A 16,035-nucleotide genomic window follows, 5' to 3' on the forward strand; every position below is an offset into this window, starting at 1 on the left:
TGAGCGTGCCTTTCCCCCTCATGCTAGCCAAATTCCTTGCACCAAGTAGAGATACTACTTGTGCTTCCAAATATCCCTAAACCCAGTTTTGCCATGAGAGTCCACCATACCTACCTATGGATTGAGTAAGATCCTTCAAGTAAGTTGTCATCGGTGCAAGCAATAAAAATTTCTCTCTAAATATGTATGACTTATTAGTGTGGGAGAAAATAAGCTTTATACGATCGTGTGATATGGAAGAAATAAAAGCGACGGACTGCATAATAAAGGTCTATATCACAAGTGGCAATATAAAGTGACGTTCTTTCGCATTAAGATTTTGTGCATCCAACCATAAAAGCGCATGACAACCTCTGCTTCCTTCTGCGAAGGGCCTATCTTTTACCTTTATCTCCCACCTTACATAAGAGTCATGATGATCTTCACCTTTCCTTTTTACATTTTATCTTTTGGAAAGCACATTATGTTGGAAAGATCCTGGTATATATGGCTAATTGGATGTGAGTTTTCATGAACTATTATTGTTGACATTACCCTTGAGGTAAAACGTTGGGAGGCAAAACTATAAGCCCCTATCTTTCTCTGTATCCAATTAAAACTCCATACCCATAAGTATTGCGTGAGTGTTAGAAATTGTGAAAGACTATATGATGGTTGAGTATGTGGACTTGCTGAAAAGCTCTTATATTGACTCTTTCCTATGTTATGATAAATTGCAATTGCCTCAATGACTAAGATTAGAGTTTGTTGGTTCTCAATGAAGTTTATGATTCATACTTGAAATTGTGATTGAATTATTACTCTAGCATAAGAGATCATATGACAATAATTATATAAGCTGTTGTTCTAAGAATGATCATGATGTCCTCATGTCTGTATTTTATTTTTATCGACACCTCTATCTCTAAACATGTGGACATATTCTTCGATTTCGGCTTTCACTTGAGGACAAGCGAGGTCTAAGCTTGGGGGAGTTGATACGTCCATTTTGCATCATGCTTTTATATCGATATTTATTTGCATTATGGGCTATTATTACACATTATGTCACAATACTTATGCCTATTCTCTCTTATTTTACAAGGTTTACATAAAGAGGGAGAATGCCGGCAGATCGAATTCTGGGCTGGAAAAGGAGCAAATATTAGAGACCTATTCTGCACAGCTCTAAAAGTCCTGAAACTTCACGGAAGTTATTTTCAGAATATATAAAAAACACTGAGCGCAAGAAGTACCAGAGGAGGGCCACTCACCAGCCACGAGGGTGGTGGCGCGCCCAACCCCCCTGGGCGCGCCCCCCTGCCTCGTGGGCCCCCTGGTGGCCCTCCGATGCCCATCTTCTGCTATATGGAGTCTTTCATGGACAAAAAAATCATAAGCAAGCTTTCGGGACGAGACTCCACCGCCACGAGGCGGAACCTTGGCGGAACCAATCTAGGGCTTTGGCGGAGCTGTTCTGCCGGGGAAACTTCCCTCCAGGAGGGGGAAATCATCGCCATCATCATCACCAACGATCCTCTCATCGGGAGGGGGTCAATCTCCATCAACATCTTCACTAGCACCATCTCCTCTCAAACCCTAGTTCATCTCTTGTATCCAATTCTTGTCTCTAAGTCTGGGATTGGTACCTGTGGTTGCTAGTAGTGTTGATTACTCCTTGTAGTTGATGCTAGTTGGTTTACTTGGTGGAAGATCATATGTTCAGATCCTATATGCACATTAATACCCCTCTGATTATGAACATGAATATGCTTTGTGAGTAGTTACGTTTGTTCCCGAGGACATGGGAGAAGTCTTGCTATTAGTAGTCATGTGAATTTGGTATTCGTTAGATATTTTGATGAGATGTATGTTGTCTCTCCTCTAGTGGTGTTATGTGAATGTCGACTACATGACACTTCACCATTATTTGGGCCTAGAGGAAGGCATTGGGAAGTAATAAGTAGATGATGGGTTGCTAGAGTGACAAAAGCTTAAACCCTAGTTTATGCGTTGCTTTGTAAGGGGCTGATTTGGATCAATATGTTTCATGCTATGGTTAGGTTTACCTTAATACTTTTGTTATAGTTGCGGATGCTTGCAATAGAGGTTAATCATAAGTGGGATGTTTGTCCAAGTAAGGGCAGCACCCAAGCACCGGTCCACCCACATATCAAATTATCAAAGTACCGAACGTGAATCATATGAACGTGATGAAAACTAGCTTGACGATAATTCCCATGTGTCCTCGGGAGCGCTTTTCTCTATATAAGAGTTTGCCCAGGCTTGTCCTTTGCTACAAAAAGGATTGGGCCACCTTGCTGCACTTTATTTACTTTTGTTACTTGTTGCTCGTTACAAATTATCTTATCACAAAACTATCTATTACCTACAATTTCAGTGCTTGCAGAGAATACCTTGCTGAAAACCACTTATCATTTCCTTCTGCTCCTCGTTGGGTTCGACAATCTTACTTATCGAAAGGACTACGATAGATCCCCTATACTTGTGGGTCATCAATCGGTATTATGAGTTTATGTTTTTGATGAACCGAAGGTAGTTCGGAGTCCCGTATTTGATCATGGACATGACGAGGAGTCTCGAAATGGTCGAGACGTAAAGATCGATATATTGGAAGCCTATGTTTGGACATCGGAATGGTTCCAGATGAGTTCGGACATTTTCCGCAGTACCGGGAGGTTACCGGAACTCCCCGGGGAGTATATGGGCCTTATTGGGCTTTAGGGGAAAGAGAGAGGGGCTGGCTAGGGCATCCCCCCCCCAAGGCCTAGTCCGAATTGGACTAGGGGGAGGGGCGGCGCCCCCTCCTTCCTTCTCTTCTCTCCTTCCCTTCCTTCTCTCCTACTCCTACTTGGAAAGGGGGGGTCCTACTCCCGGTGGGAGTAGGACTCCCTAGGGCGTGCCATAGTAGAGGGCCAGCCCTCCCCCTCCTCCACTCCTTTATATACGGGGGAGGGGGCACCCCATAGACACACAAGTTGATCATTGATCTCTTAGCCGTGTGCGGTGCCCCCTCCACCATAATCCACCTCGGTCATATCGTAGCGGTGCTTAGGCAAAGCCCTGTTCCGGTAGTATCATCATCACCGTCATCATGCCGTCGTGCTAACGAAGCTCTCCCTTGACACTATGTTGGATCGTGAGTTCGTGGGATGTCACCGAGCCGAACATGTGCAGATCACGGAGGTGTCGTACCTTCGGTGCTAGGATCGATCGATCGTGAAGACGTACGACTACATCAACTGTGTTGTCATAGCGCTTCCACTTACGGTCTATGAGGGTATGTGGACAATACTCTTCCCTCTCGTTGTTATGCATCACCATGATCTTGCGTGTGCGTAGGATTTTTTTGAAATTACTACGTTCCCCAACATGCGGACGCGGGGGGAGCCGAAGATGATGAAGACGAAGCAGGGGCGGCCCCTTGGACGAGTTGCGGTCACCCTTAGTGGCGGCGTTCACGGAGAAGGAGCCGTGACTGGCCTTGGAGTGGCACGCCTCGACACGCTGCTCGGTGAGGAGGAGGCGGGAGTAAACCTCATGTGCCATCATGGGAGTTGAGTTGCCCCGCTCGTTGATGATCTCAACCAAAGCATCATACTCCTCGTCGAGCCCATTGACGATCAAGGAGTTGAACTCGGAATTGGTGAGCGGCTGTCCAATGGAGGTCAACATGTCAGCAAGGCCCTTGACCTTGTTGTAGAACTCCGTGGCCGTGGAGTCAAGCTTCTCACACTCGCCAAGCTGACGGCGAAGCGCAGATACACGCGCCTATGACTGCGTCGCAAACGAGCGCTCGAGGATGGTCCATGCCTCATGAGACGTCAAAGTGATGACGACAAGCCCGGCAACAGCCGGAGAGAGCGACCCCTGGATGGAGGAGAGGTTCGCCTGGTCCTGCCCTGTCCAGACACGGTGGGCCGGATTATAGACCGGACCGTGCACGTTGTCCACCAGCGCGGGGGGGGGGCAAGGGAGACAGCCATCGACATAACCAAGCAGGTAATGACTCCCAAGGAGCGGAAGAACCTGCGCACGGCAAAAGATGTAGTTGTTGGCCGACTGCTTGATGGTTATGAGGTGGCTGAAGTGAAACGGCGGCGGCGGCGGCGATCCCATCGTGGAGACTGCCTGGGGTGGAGACACCATGGAGGCAGTCAGGGGCACCGTGGGTGCGACCGGAGGTGCAAGCGGTGCAGAGGCAGATGGCGTCGCGGCCGGGACCGACGCCGCGAGCCCCGCCATCAAGGCGGACTCGGGCGCCCCTCGGTATAGTGGCGGGACAGAACCCGTGGCAGGAGAGACGGACGATGAGGCGCCGGTGTGCACCACGAGCCGGTGGAGTCGAGAAGAAGGAGCCGACGCTCCGTGTCCCAAGCGGGGACTGCACGACAGCTGCATGCAACGGGCGGGACAAGAGCGCCGTGAGGAGGCCGACAGGAACCCCGTGGTGGTGGAACCGGAGGCGGAGGCACTCGTCATGGCGGCGGCTGATCGGGCGGCGGCGGTAGTGGCGGCGGTGTCGGGAGTTTAGGGTTTTGTGGAAGCGAACGTAATCTAGTGTGATATCATGTAAGACAATAGGTTTGAGGGAATCGACACGACCCTCTAGGGGTGGCCTATCACATATATATAATGAGGTGGTATACAACATTACAATATACACGTGTAAATACAGAGGCTATATAGTCTAACACCCTCCCTCAATCTTAGCCACTTCCTAAAAAATTTAGAAGGATAAAATTGTGTCGGCAAGCCTCAAACTATGGTCATCTCTTCCAAGGATGACATCTTCATCAAAGCATTGCCTCTATCACAGTTTGAGGCTCGGTGAAGACAGTCTAACAGTCCGTCTTTTGCGTCAAATTGTTTGATTTGCACAACGCGCACATGCTTGTGAGTCGTGACTAATCCCCTCCCGAGCACGCCCAACACAACTAGCGGTTGTTTTCGTCTTATTACACGAGGGGACCGCCTAATCGCCCGCCTTCATGCTTGTGCAATATTCCAAAACTCTCTCTCGTTCATGTTTTTCTCGTGCATATAATATCAAGTAAAATTCAAATGTGGACATCTGAGAAGAAGCTTCATTTTCAAAACGTTGGTGTGGCCCTGGGCTAGCTGATGCATCCATGTTGGCAACAGCTCACACTAGCTACTACAAGGCCACATAGCATTGGCCGGTGAAAATGTGTCACACTGACCGCTCGTGGTGCTCTCTGGTCAATGTGGTGCTACACCATTGCCATTCCATAAGTGCTAACCATCATCCATCAATATGGGTCCAAGCAAAATAAAAGTGTCTTTCCTTTCTTCCCGTGGAATAAATGAAGGCCGGACGGCTAGGGTCTCCCGTCAACACCGCCGGCAGTCTGCTTCGTCTTCAATGGCCTTAGGTCCATGGAGGCATGACGGACCCAAGTCCTTGTCGGCGGGAGGATTCCTTCTTCGTTTGTACATGTTTTTTTGAGTTTGATTAGAGTTTACATCCTCCTCGAGAAGGCGTGGCGGCTTCTACAAGACACCACCAATCACTTCATAAACTAGTGTGCCAAAACAACTCATCCAATAACTCCAGATAAAGTAATACATCATCCTTTCTCCACTGGCATCTCCAAGAAGTAGATGATGGGAAAATATGAGCAAATCATATTGGTCTCGTCGATGTTCTTCGTAGGAAGAAATCTTGACACTGTCAAATGAAACCAACAATGTGATCCTTTTGTGTAGCGCCACATACATAATTTTTTTTATATAAATGAACGACTCTAGTCATGAAGACAGAATATGTCCGGAATAGATGAGAAGTAATAAGGTAAGAGGTAAAATATGTACTGATAAATTCAAATAAGGTGAGAGGAGATAGAAGGTCTATGAAAGATAATAATGTAACACACAAGCATGCATGCTAAACCTCTAACATATTCACAGGAACATTTTTATAATTTATAACTACACAATGACATTGTAACATATAGCACAATGACATAGCAGTTGCAACATTCGTTCTTTTTTAACAAATAACACAATGACATTATGACATAGTATATTGAGCATTCTTGATTCTGGAACTCTTAGCACAATGAATTATTATCACATAGCAATTAAAGCATGCTTGTTTTCATAAATTACATAGCGAATAAAAACCAAGGCATGTGACTCTACCTATGCGAGCACCCGCGAGGCCTAACATACCACTTCTCCCCCTTTGACAACAAGTACCAAAAAGGGTGAAGGAAACTAATGAGACCCAAATGATCACTCCTCATCGATGTTGTCATCGTCAGGGACCCCCTGTGAGAAGATGTCGGTCTCAGACGGGAAGCCAAACTCAGGGATCGGAGGAACTAGAGGGATATGATCATCATCGATAGGTCTCCCACCTCAGGCACGAAGGCGAGCCTTATGCTGGTTGACCCTCGTTGTATGACAGGACTCCATGATGGCAACATTTATTGCATTGACAGTGCAGGCAGCGATGATGGCCTTCTGGGACTGAACAAGGAAGCTAGCAATGCGACCAAGGGGTTCCGCCATTGGCCTTGCCTTTGGGGAAGGAGCCATAGGTACATTACCCTTGGCCTTGTCCCTTTTCTCTTCATGTGGAGTCTAGAATTGATGAGCAACAGTATCCTGTACAGGAAAGGAAGCGATAGCATCAATGAGAGGCAGCGAACGCTGTTTATGCGGCCGAGGAGGCCATCGCAAGTGAGTTCCTGTGGAGAGGTGGCGCGTCTCCTATGCAGATGCACTTCTTTCCGCTGCAATTTCCGATAAATAACGAGGAGAATGACAAGATGCAACACATGGTGGCTAGCGGCCATGAGTCTCCTATGATATGCTGATGGTTGATCGAGGCGGCGGGTTTCAGGCAACGGAGGTGTGATGCAGTCGGGAGGAGGTGGGGGGAAAAGGCATGGCGAGATCCACCTATCGGAGTTGAGAGGAGGTGGAGGAATGGCGCGGTGAGTTCCTTGGATGGCGCGCTGGTGGTGGGGAGAATGGGGAGCGGGTGAGATTTTCGTTAAATAGAAACGAAGCTGCCGAGGATAAGGCTTGTTCGTGCCGTGACAATCCCTGAGCGAATTAATTGAAAAAGTGACGTGGCAGGAGCCCATGCATCAAGATTTGCGCATCCAATCCAGCGGCCTGCGACACGTTTGATCCCAAGTGCTAACAATCCGATGTCAGACCGTTAGCATTTGGAGAACCAACCTAGATGGTTAGGAGAACAGTAGTATCTTAGCCCACCAGGATTCAAATCCTGAATTTATTTTAGGATTTCCGGTAATACGCGTTCAGTGGGAGGAGACGCTCACGTCGACTGCGAGGCGCTTACGGTGACTTCGTAAAATCTTAAGATGATATGCTGGCCCAATCTCTCGGAGGTGCTCATAGGGATAGGGTGTGCGTGTATGCGTTCATAGGGATGAGTGTATGCACGTATATATGGGTGACTGTGTCTGTACTGATGTTAATAAAAAAGACTGTTAGCATTTGAAAAAAAAATACTTAGATTGTGCATGTCCGATGTGTACCCCTATTCTAAAAGAAGGTGTATGGTGCTCTAAAAACAGGGAAATGATCGTGACAAGGCTGCCCATCGGAACCATGGGTCATGGGTGGGATCTGGGCTGGGGCCCCGTGGATCTCCAACAGCCTTTCCTTTTGGGATATACTACTGCCCGGAGAGGTCGGCAGCGCCGCTTTCCCTCTCTCAAGTTGAGCCAGCCGCATCACTGCCTGTGAGCGAGACGTGTACACATCTCCATCTCCGTCTCCACCTCGCTCGATCCGCCTGCACAACCGGCGCTGCCCCGATCCCCAAGAATCCGATCCAGGGATCCAGGTCCATGGCCGCCGTGACCAAGAAGAAGAAGGTCATCATCGACACCGACCCAGGGATCGGTCCGCATCCACCCATCCGTTCTTACGAATCTTGTTTTGTCGATCCCTCCTCTTGTTTTTCTCGATTTATTATCATCATATCCCCCTCCTTATGAATCTTGCATTGCGAATTCGCCGGGGATGGACGAACCGCAGATGACGCCATGGCCATCTTCGTGGCGCTGAGGTCGCCGGAGCTGGAGGTGGTGGGCCTCACCACCATCTTCGGCAACGTCTACACCGCCCTCGCCACCCGCAACGCGCTGCACCTCGTCGGTCCACCCCACCCCACTCCCTCGCTCGCATTTTGACTTTCGGTTTTCATGAGTGGATCTTTCTGATGCTAATCGAGTCCATCTCTAGCTTGATTTCAGCTGGAGACCGCTGGGAGGACCGACATCCCCGTCGCGGAGGGGTCCCATGTAACAATCAAGGTATCATCTTACTTCAGTACATTCTGTATTTATGTATATATGTATCTTTGTTTACCATCTCATTCAGTTAAATGTCTGACATCTCGATCGATCAAGTGTTTGCTAACTGAAACTGAATGTCTGTGTGGTCCACCGTGAATAAAATTCAGAAAGCCACCAAGCTACGAATTGCTAGCTTCGTCCACGGTTCCGATGGCCTCGGCAACCAGAACTTCCCTCCGCCGGCCGGCAAGGCGCTGGACCAGTCCGCCGCCGCCTTCCTTGTCGAGCAGGCGAATCTCTACCCCGGACAGGTCACCGTCATCGCCCTCGGACCCCTCACCAACCTTGCGCTGGCTGTCGAGCTTGACCCCTCTTTCCCAAAGAAGATTGGGCAGATTATTATCCTGGGTGGCGCATATTCAGTTAATGGAAATGTCAACCCTGCAGCTGAGGCAAATGTGAGTTAGTCCTATCAGATTCTTGTTAGATGATGTTGTCCTGTCACGCTTCCCTTCAAATTCAGAGAACAACACACTTTATGTCACCAGCTTCTTCTTTCAGAGCATTGATTTACAAATTGCAAGCTGCAATTCCAACAATTCATCATCTTGCCTTCACTGGTTAATTGGTTATCTCGATTAAACAGATATTTGGCGATCCTGATGCGGCTGATATAGTTTTTACCTGCGGTGCGGATATTTTGGCCATCGGAATTAACATTACGCACCAAGTACTCCTTTCTGGTAATTCTCTTGCTGTCCGGAGTTGTTTCTGTATCTTGTTACTTTTGAGACCTTGTTATATAGCAGAGCTGAAAATAGCAACATGATACTAATTGTGGTTTCATATATAGTGGGATATATTCTTCTTTCCTCGTGATTATATCATATGTTTTGCTTGAGTTAATCATACAGGGGTTAACAGCAACAGTGTGAACCTTTGGTTAATAACATAAGGCATGAGTTCGGTTCTAGTTGTTTAACCAACTATACTAGCTTAGAAGATATCTTTTCGAAGAATGAAGGCACCCATTTTGACACCGAGTGCTTTGTTCGCTTGGAATGATTTAATTTTAGTTGTCACTTGGTCTTCATGGATAACTACAGATAGTTAGGTTGCATAGATGTACCACCTCTTGTTGGATGAATCTATGTTTGATATTGACAGTTGCCATGTATTAGAAAACATAACATTTTGACATGTCTGCAGATGTTGACCGGAAGAAGCTTGAACAGTCCGATAGCAAATATGCTCGCTACTTGAGCAATATACTGGGTTATTATTATGATTATCACATGGACGCCTACTCCATAACAGGTCAGTATGAAAGCAGTCAGTCTGTACACTTAACTTGGATGGATCAGCAGTATAACACTTGATGATGAGAAGCTAAACAATTAAAGAGACTTGAATGGCTGATTTTGTTAGTATGATGAAATGGTTGCAGGAGTATATCTTCATGATCCCACAACTCTTCTTGCCGCCGTAGATCCGTCGCTGATGACTTACACGGAAGGAGTGGTGAGGGTTCAGACGGATGGAATCACAAAGGGTCTCACCGTTTTCGACAATACCAAGAAAACGTATGGGGAGATAACAGCGTGGTGTGGTAAGCCGACCGTGAAGGTTGCTGTCACGGTCGATGCCCCCGCTGTCGTGGAGCTAATTATGCAGAGGCTTCTCATGGACGATTAAAACATCATGTTTGCAATGCTGCAGTCAAGATTCAAGAACATATTTGTCAATGTTGCATTATGTACTGGCTACCTTACCATGTGCCTTTTTCTTTGTAGTTCAACACTTGTAGTCCAACACTTGACATTTACACTTGTAGTTCAACACTTGAGCCTTTTACACTTCGGACATAAGGACCAGATTATAGTCCATTTTCACTTTTCAGTTCTCAATGCACATCTGAATCAATTGTTTGGTGTGTAAGAGGATAATTGGTTTGATGCCAACATTTGGCATTGCCAATACTTGGCAAGCCAACAACTGACAATATAAAAAATTGCCAAAAATGGGCAACTTCTTGTGAGGTTGGCAAGTAAACATGCTAACCAACCATTTTTGGCATTTGCCAAATGTTGGCATGTCAATTTTTGGCATCAAACCATTCCAATGTCATGCCATCATCAAGAGTTCTCACGCAGTGCAACATATGGCAACCTGATCTAGCTTATGTGTTTCAGCACCAAACAGTTCCCCAAAAATTATCATGTGATACAGAATAGTTCAGTGTATACAAATATCTCACGTGCCTCTCAAACAAAACAAAAACATAACTATATCTCATCACCAACGGCTTCTGACACGCTAGGCCTTGAAGCTACACGCTGCGCCCAATAAACACCGCGCCCTGCAAAGCCCAAAGTTGGATCCACCACAAATTGCTTGAAAATGCAATTCCAGGGGTATTCTTCATGTTGGCAGAGCTCATGATGTCAAATGTCCAACGGCTACACTTATTCTGCATCAATGCCTAAAATTCTCCTCAGATACTCCATTTGCTCAGTCTCACCTTGAAGCTCCTCCCACTGTGTTTGTCAGGGAAAACAAACTCTTAATATGCTAAATATTTTCACCTATTCAGGTAACTAAGAAAACTAATGCTGAAATCCAAGTCAAGGTTCATATGAGTGCACAAAATGCCGGTACAAGTTCGTGTGAGCTCCATTACAGATAAACATGAGTAATAGGGAGAAGCCTTTTCTTATAGAAAAAACAGAACAAGACATTGATTTCAGATGGTGGCATATGAAATCCTGGAAAATATGTCACGCTGTGGAGGAGTTAAGAGTTTCCTTTGCGAATTGACAATAGATTAATTAATATGACACACTAATGAGTGTCAGGGAAAAGAAACTCTTAATATATTATCACAGTAAGTCTTAAAATAGATATTCTCACTTATTCAGAGAACTCAGAAAACTAATGCTGAAATCCAAGTCAAGCTACTAAAATGTCCCTAAAGTTAATATGAGAGCACAAAATGCAGAACAAGAACTTCTTTTTTTCTGTCCAACAAGTTAATGTGAGTTTACAGATAAACATGAATAATAGAGTGAAGCCATTTCTTTTGGAAAACAAAACAGAACAGTGATTTGAGACGGTGGCATATGAAGTTCTGGAAGATATGACACAATATAGAGTAGCTGTGAATTTTCTTTGTTAATCGACGACAGATTAAACAATAAATCTGTAAAATTTACTAACGGTTAGCATCTTCAAGGTGTGACTAACCTCTTGGTGAGACAAGGAAACTAATTTCCATCCAGCAGCGGTTATGTAACGCCTTTTAAATGCCGTGTGGCCTAATGGTGTGCCTGAAAAACAGGTACACATCTGCATTAGTTTCTGCTTTGAGATGCAGAATCAAGTAGGGAAACAAGAAGAAAATGGACAGCCTTTTATCAGAAATGGTAAGTAAAGCACAGAAAGCAACAGACATCAATAGTAGAGGATACCTAAATTCCTTGAGAAGTGCGTCGTCCCGTCTATCTCAAATGCAAGCTTCTCATCAACTAACACCGCATCGACGGTGTAACCATCCACTGTATATTCTCTAACCCATTCATGCCCGGTACTATATAAAAGACGTCCGACATCCTTCTGAAACAAGGAGGTCGTCTTCTGATTGAACCGTTTGCTCTTCACCGCTTTTGTTATTTTCTCTTCCAGATCATCTCTTAAGCCCATATTGAGATGTGCATATTCAAGCTTCAAAGACTGATTTGCAAGATATACCTGTGATGCGAACATTATGTCTTCCCTGTACTGATCAGAGACTCTCTGCTCTTCGTGTTGGCTCAGAGTGTTCCAGATATGTGAGAAGAATTGTCGGTCCAGTTGCCCAAGAACAGCATAGGACCAAGCAATATTGCCAAGCTGATCTCGACTAAAGTTTAGCGCATGAGAATTGTTACCATATTCTTCGCTCGAAGCTTCTTTGGCAGCGTTCTGCTGCATGTCTGACGACGATGGATCATAGACATTACATTTGAAGATGGCAGCATCCTGGAAAGCAGCATCAAGTGCGTCGAGCAAAGGACCGGGGCATTCATTAAGAGAAGCACATCCCCAGAGGAACTGAGCAAGCTCTTGCTCCTTGAAGGTGTGCACCAGTGTTGCTGCTCTCTGTGCCAACGCCGAGAAAAGGCCTGGTGCTGACTGGCGCATGGTGGCGAACGCTCCGGCGACATTGGCGACATTCTGCGCGTTGAAATCATCAGCCTTGGAGATGGCCACGCCGGCAATCCTATCCATCTCCGGCAAGTAGAGCAGGTCACCCCCGATCTTGGACAAGGCCCAGCAGATGTTGGACACGCCCTGCGGCGAGCACTCCGGGAGGGACATCATGGCCAGCCCCACGAGCATGGACATGTCCCTGTGCCGTGCGAAGGCCAGCCGGTGCATCTGCACCATGGACACGGCCTCCATCCTCCTGGCGATGCGGTGGAGCGCGGTGGCGATGTTCAGCGCGGTGAGCGGCGAGGGGCTGAGGCCCTTGGCGACGGCCGCGACGACGTCGGCGGTGAGCGCCAGCACCTCCTCGGCGGTCTGCGCCTGCACGATGTCCCTGTTGAGGGCCACCTCCCTGGTCCGGTTGGACGGCGCGGCGGCGAAGCTGGAGAGCGTCTGGATGAAGCGCTCCCTGTTCCTCTGCCGCTTTTCGTCGAACAGCCCGTCCCCGAGCTGCGCCACCCGGAGGTCGAGGTCGTCCAGGGTCGCCTCCTCGTCGCTGTCGAACTCGTCCCCATCCAGCGGCGGCTCATCCTCGTCGGCGTCGTGCTTGCGGGGCTTCCTGCCGAGGACCCTCTTCTTCTGCTTCTTCTTCTTCTTCTTCTTGGGCGGGGTGACCATGCGCTGGAGCGCCGGTGTGAGGCCCCTGGCCTCGATGGAGCGCAGCGCGGAGCGGCGCGCGCGGACGCACCAGTCGGTGCTGGCGGCGGGGAGCGGGTCGTCGTCGCCGTCGTCGTTCCCGGACCGCGGCTGAGGGTCGGGCCCGAGGAAGTCGAGCTGCCACTGCGGCGTGGCGTCGTCCTCCTTCACGGCGGCGCGGCAGGGCGGGAGGCGAGAGGCGCATCCCCTGAGACTGAGGCTGGGGAGGCCGGAGAAAATGGGGTGGTGGGGCTGGGGATAATGGTGGTACGGGTTGCTGGAGGAGAGCACGGGGAAGGTGCTGCCGCCGCCGGCGGTGCTTCGGGGGAGAGGGGCGAGGAGCGCGGCAGCGGTTTCCATTGTTGGTTGCTCGGCTCAATCGGGGTAGCGCGGCTCGAGTCTCTGGATGGATAAGAAGGAATTTCAGCGCCTGGCCTCGCCTGGGAAGGCTGCTTGGTTTTCTTGTGTTAGTCTGAAACTCTGAATGTGTACAGACTTTGCTTCAGAAAGTTCAGAGAAATTGTAACAAAAAAATAAGCCTGTGTCTGCTAGTCTGAATGTGCACAATGTAGTTTCATAATTCAGGTCTGTGGTAATCAAGCGGTTAATATGCGGAACACAAAGTATTCATCTGTAAAACGGGAGTACTTATAAGCCGCCTGAACCAAGTATAAGCCGCCGCACGAATCCCACCAAAGATGATTAGTGGTGTTATGGATTGGTGGTTGAACACACTTGTGTTGCACTCGTTCCAAATCTCGCATGCGATGAGCATTGCGAGCGTCGCCATACCCTTGCGGTTAGCATGATTTTGAAGCAAGAAGTGTTCCCATCAAGCCTTAACGTTGTCGATGCTCCTCCAGGAGGTAGAATGAAAGCAATGGTGGCCAAGCCAATCACGGGCCAAGTTCCAAATCTAGAGGGAGAAACGGCATTGGAATCTCATATGAGCAACCAACTCAACGGTACCACATTTTGGTCACCCGCACTTAGCCAATCTGCCTGCCATCCAAATCCATTTTGTATGATTAGCCACAAAGAATTTGCAGTTGGGAGGAGCCCAAATCTTCCACACCATGCTAAAGCCGCGAAGTAGCATCCCGAGCTTCCACACAATTAAGTTCAGGCGGCCGTCAACAAGCTGTGTCTGAGACGTAAAGGACCAAAGGTTGAAGAACTCCTGGATATGTGGCATAAATAGGCTGTTGGAAGTTCATCGATATTCACCCAAGATCACCCACAAGGGCATCCTTGACTCGGTCGTTCTTCTTTGTGGAGATGTCAAAAAATGGAAGGAGCAATGTCTTTAGGTTGCATTCCGTTGACCCATGGCGAGTTCTAGAAGCTCGCCTTAGCGCCATCATCGATCATCGCAAATGGTGAGAGCATGGAAGAGAACCATATCCGAGCTATCACAAGGGTTGCCAGTGCCCACCCATGTTCTCTCCAGCGCGGGCCACTCGAACCAAGGCCAACCGAGGCGTAGGGCCTGAGAGAAATTGCCCAAGTGCAGGATCCCAAGGCCACCAAAGACGGTAGGCCGGCACACCATCCCCCATTTAATTTTGGATTTCCCAGCCGAGACCTTGTCAGATCCCACCCAAAGAAAGGCCTTCCACAACCTGTCAATGAATTGCAAAACCTCCAAAGGGATGCTAGGGCAGGGGGTGATATGGTAGACAGTGACGACCGTGAGAACCACCATGACCAAGGCCACATGTTTGATGGTAGTGAAAAAACAGCCTTGATAAGGGGGAAGCTTGGCCGCCACCTTATCTTCCAAGTGTTGAAAGTGAATGTGCTTGAGGCGCTTGATCAACAAAGGCAACTGAAAACAACACATGGGGAAGGCCGACCACATCATAGGGAGGCTTTGCATCATGTCGCCAAGGTCTATGTCGTCGCAACAGATAGGGGCAAAGCGCGACTTGTGGAAGTTTGTTATCAACCCTGTGACCTCCCCAAAGTCATTAACGGTGGAGGAGAGGGCATGCATATCCTCCTTAATCAGGGCCACAAATATGGTCACATCATTGGCGTACAGAAAGGGGCAAAGCATCTTCCCACGGTCTCTGAAAGGATGCAAAAGACCAAGCTCGGTGGACAACTATAAGAGGTTACAAAGGGTCAATTGTGATGGCGAAGAATGACAACGACAGGGGATCTCCCCGTCTGAGGCCGCGACCATGGCGAATGGGAGTGCCGGGTACACCGTTGAGAAGCACCCTTGAGGAAGACATGGAGAGAAGGTGGCAATTTAGTTGTGAAAGTGAGGGGTGAGCCTCGCCGTTGGAGGAGGTCAAAGATATACTCCCAGTGCACAGACTCGAAGGTCTTTCTTATGTCAAACTTGAGAAAGATTGAAGCCTTTTTTCGTCGGTGCAACCAACACACGTAAATGCGGACAAACATGAAGTTATCATGGTTGCTTCGAGTCGTAGTGAAGATGCTTTGGGTGTTGGGAATGAGGGTGTCCATGTGAGGGGCAAGTTACATGACCAACAGTTTCGCCACAATCTTTGCAATGGCATGTGTAAGGCTAATTGGGCAATAGTCGATGATCTCGTCGGCACCGTCTTTCTTAGGGAGGAGCACAATATTGGCTGAGTTCAGCCATTCGAAATGCTCCACATGTAGGTCCGAGAACCTGCTGATGATGGCCATGAGATCCTATTTAATGAGGTTTGCAATATTGTCCGAGCAGTAGTAGTGGAACAAGCCAGTGTTTCCCCTTAATTGCTTCTTATTGCTTGTAGTTTCCCTGTATTTGAAAAGCATTGACTGATGATTACTGACACTGATTGTTGGCGTACGTGATACATGGAAAGAGATTATGCACGTAGTGTGGTGA

General features: G+C 48.0%; 2 protein-coding genes across 2 annotated transcripts; one reads left to right on the forward strand and one right to left on the reverse strand.

Moving 5' to 3' along the window:
• Window positions 1-7,647: 7,647 nt before the first annotated feature.
• On the forward strand, window positions 7,648-10,202 carry LOC125542759 (probable uridine nucleosidase 2). The gene is made up of 7 exons (XM_048705933.1): window positions 7,648-7,908; window positions 8,044-8,159; window positions 8,262-8,321; window positions 8,471-8,761; window positions 8,950-9,046; window positions 9,513-9,620; window positions 9,751-10,202. Exons 1-7 carry the CDS (start codon window positions 7,854-7,856, stop codon window positions 9,996-9,998), a joined length of 975 nt encoding a protein of 324 aa, XP_048561890.1. The 5' UTR covers window positions 7,648-7,853; the 3' UTR covers window positions 9,999-10,202.
• A 261-nt stretch (window positions 10,203-10,463) lies between these two features.
• On the reverse strand, window positions 10,464-13,622 carry LOC125542758 (RAP domain-containing protein, chloroplastic-like). The gene is made up of 3 exons (XM_048705932.1): window positions 11,771-13,622; window positions 11,547-11,629; window positions 10,464-10,840 (listed from the first exon to the last, which is right to left on the reverse strand). Exons 1-3 carry the CDS (start codon window positions 13,542-13,544, stop codon window positions 10,769-10,771), a joined length of 1,929 nt encoding a protein of 642 aa, XP_048561889.1. The 5' UTR covers window positions 13,545-13,622; the 3' UTR covers window positions 10,464-10,768.
• Between the last annotated feature and the right edge of the window lie 2,413 nt (window positions 13,623-16,035).

This window comes from Triticum urartu, chromosome 3 (genome assembly GCF_003073215.2).
Source record: "Triticum urartu cultivar G1812 chromosome 3, Tu2.1, whole genome shotgun sequence".
Lineage (NCBI taxonomy): Eukaryota > Viridiplantae > Streptophyta > Magnoliopsida > Poales > Poaceae > Triticum > Triticum urartu.

Excerpts from the sequence above, each read along its gene's own strand:
- LOC125542759 (XM_048705933.1), top strand. The coding sequence starts at position 7,854 with ATGGCCGCCGTGACCAAGAAGAAGAAGGTCATCATCGACACCGACCCA. Across the intron at positions 8,762-8,949 it reads ACCCTGCAGCTGAGGCAAAT|ATATTTGGCGATCCTGATGC; the intron begins GTGAGTTAGTCC and ends TCGATTAAACAG. Across the intron at positions 9,047-9,512 it reads GCACCAAGTACTCCTTTCTG|ATGTTGACCGGAAGAAGCTT; the intron begins GTAATTCTCTTG and ends ACATGTCTGCAG.
- LOC125542758 (XM_048705932.1), bottom strand. The coding sequence starts at position 13,544 with ATGGAAACCGCTGCCGCGCTCCTCGCCCCTCTCCCCCGAAGCACCGCC. Across the intron at positions 11,630-11,770 it reads GCACTTCTCAAGGAATTTAG|GCACACCATTAGGCCACACG; the intron begins GTATCCTCTACT and ends CCTGTTTTTCAG. Across the intron at positions 10,841-11,546 it reads TTTCCTTGTCTCACCAAGAG|TGGGAGGAGCTTCAAGGTGA; the intron begins GTTAGTCACACC and ends TGACAAACACAG.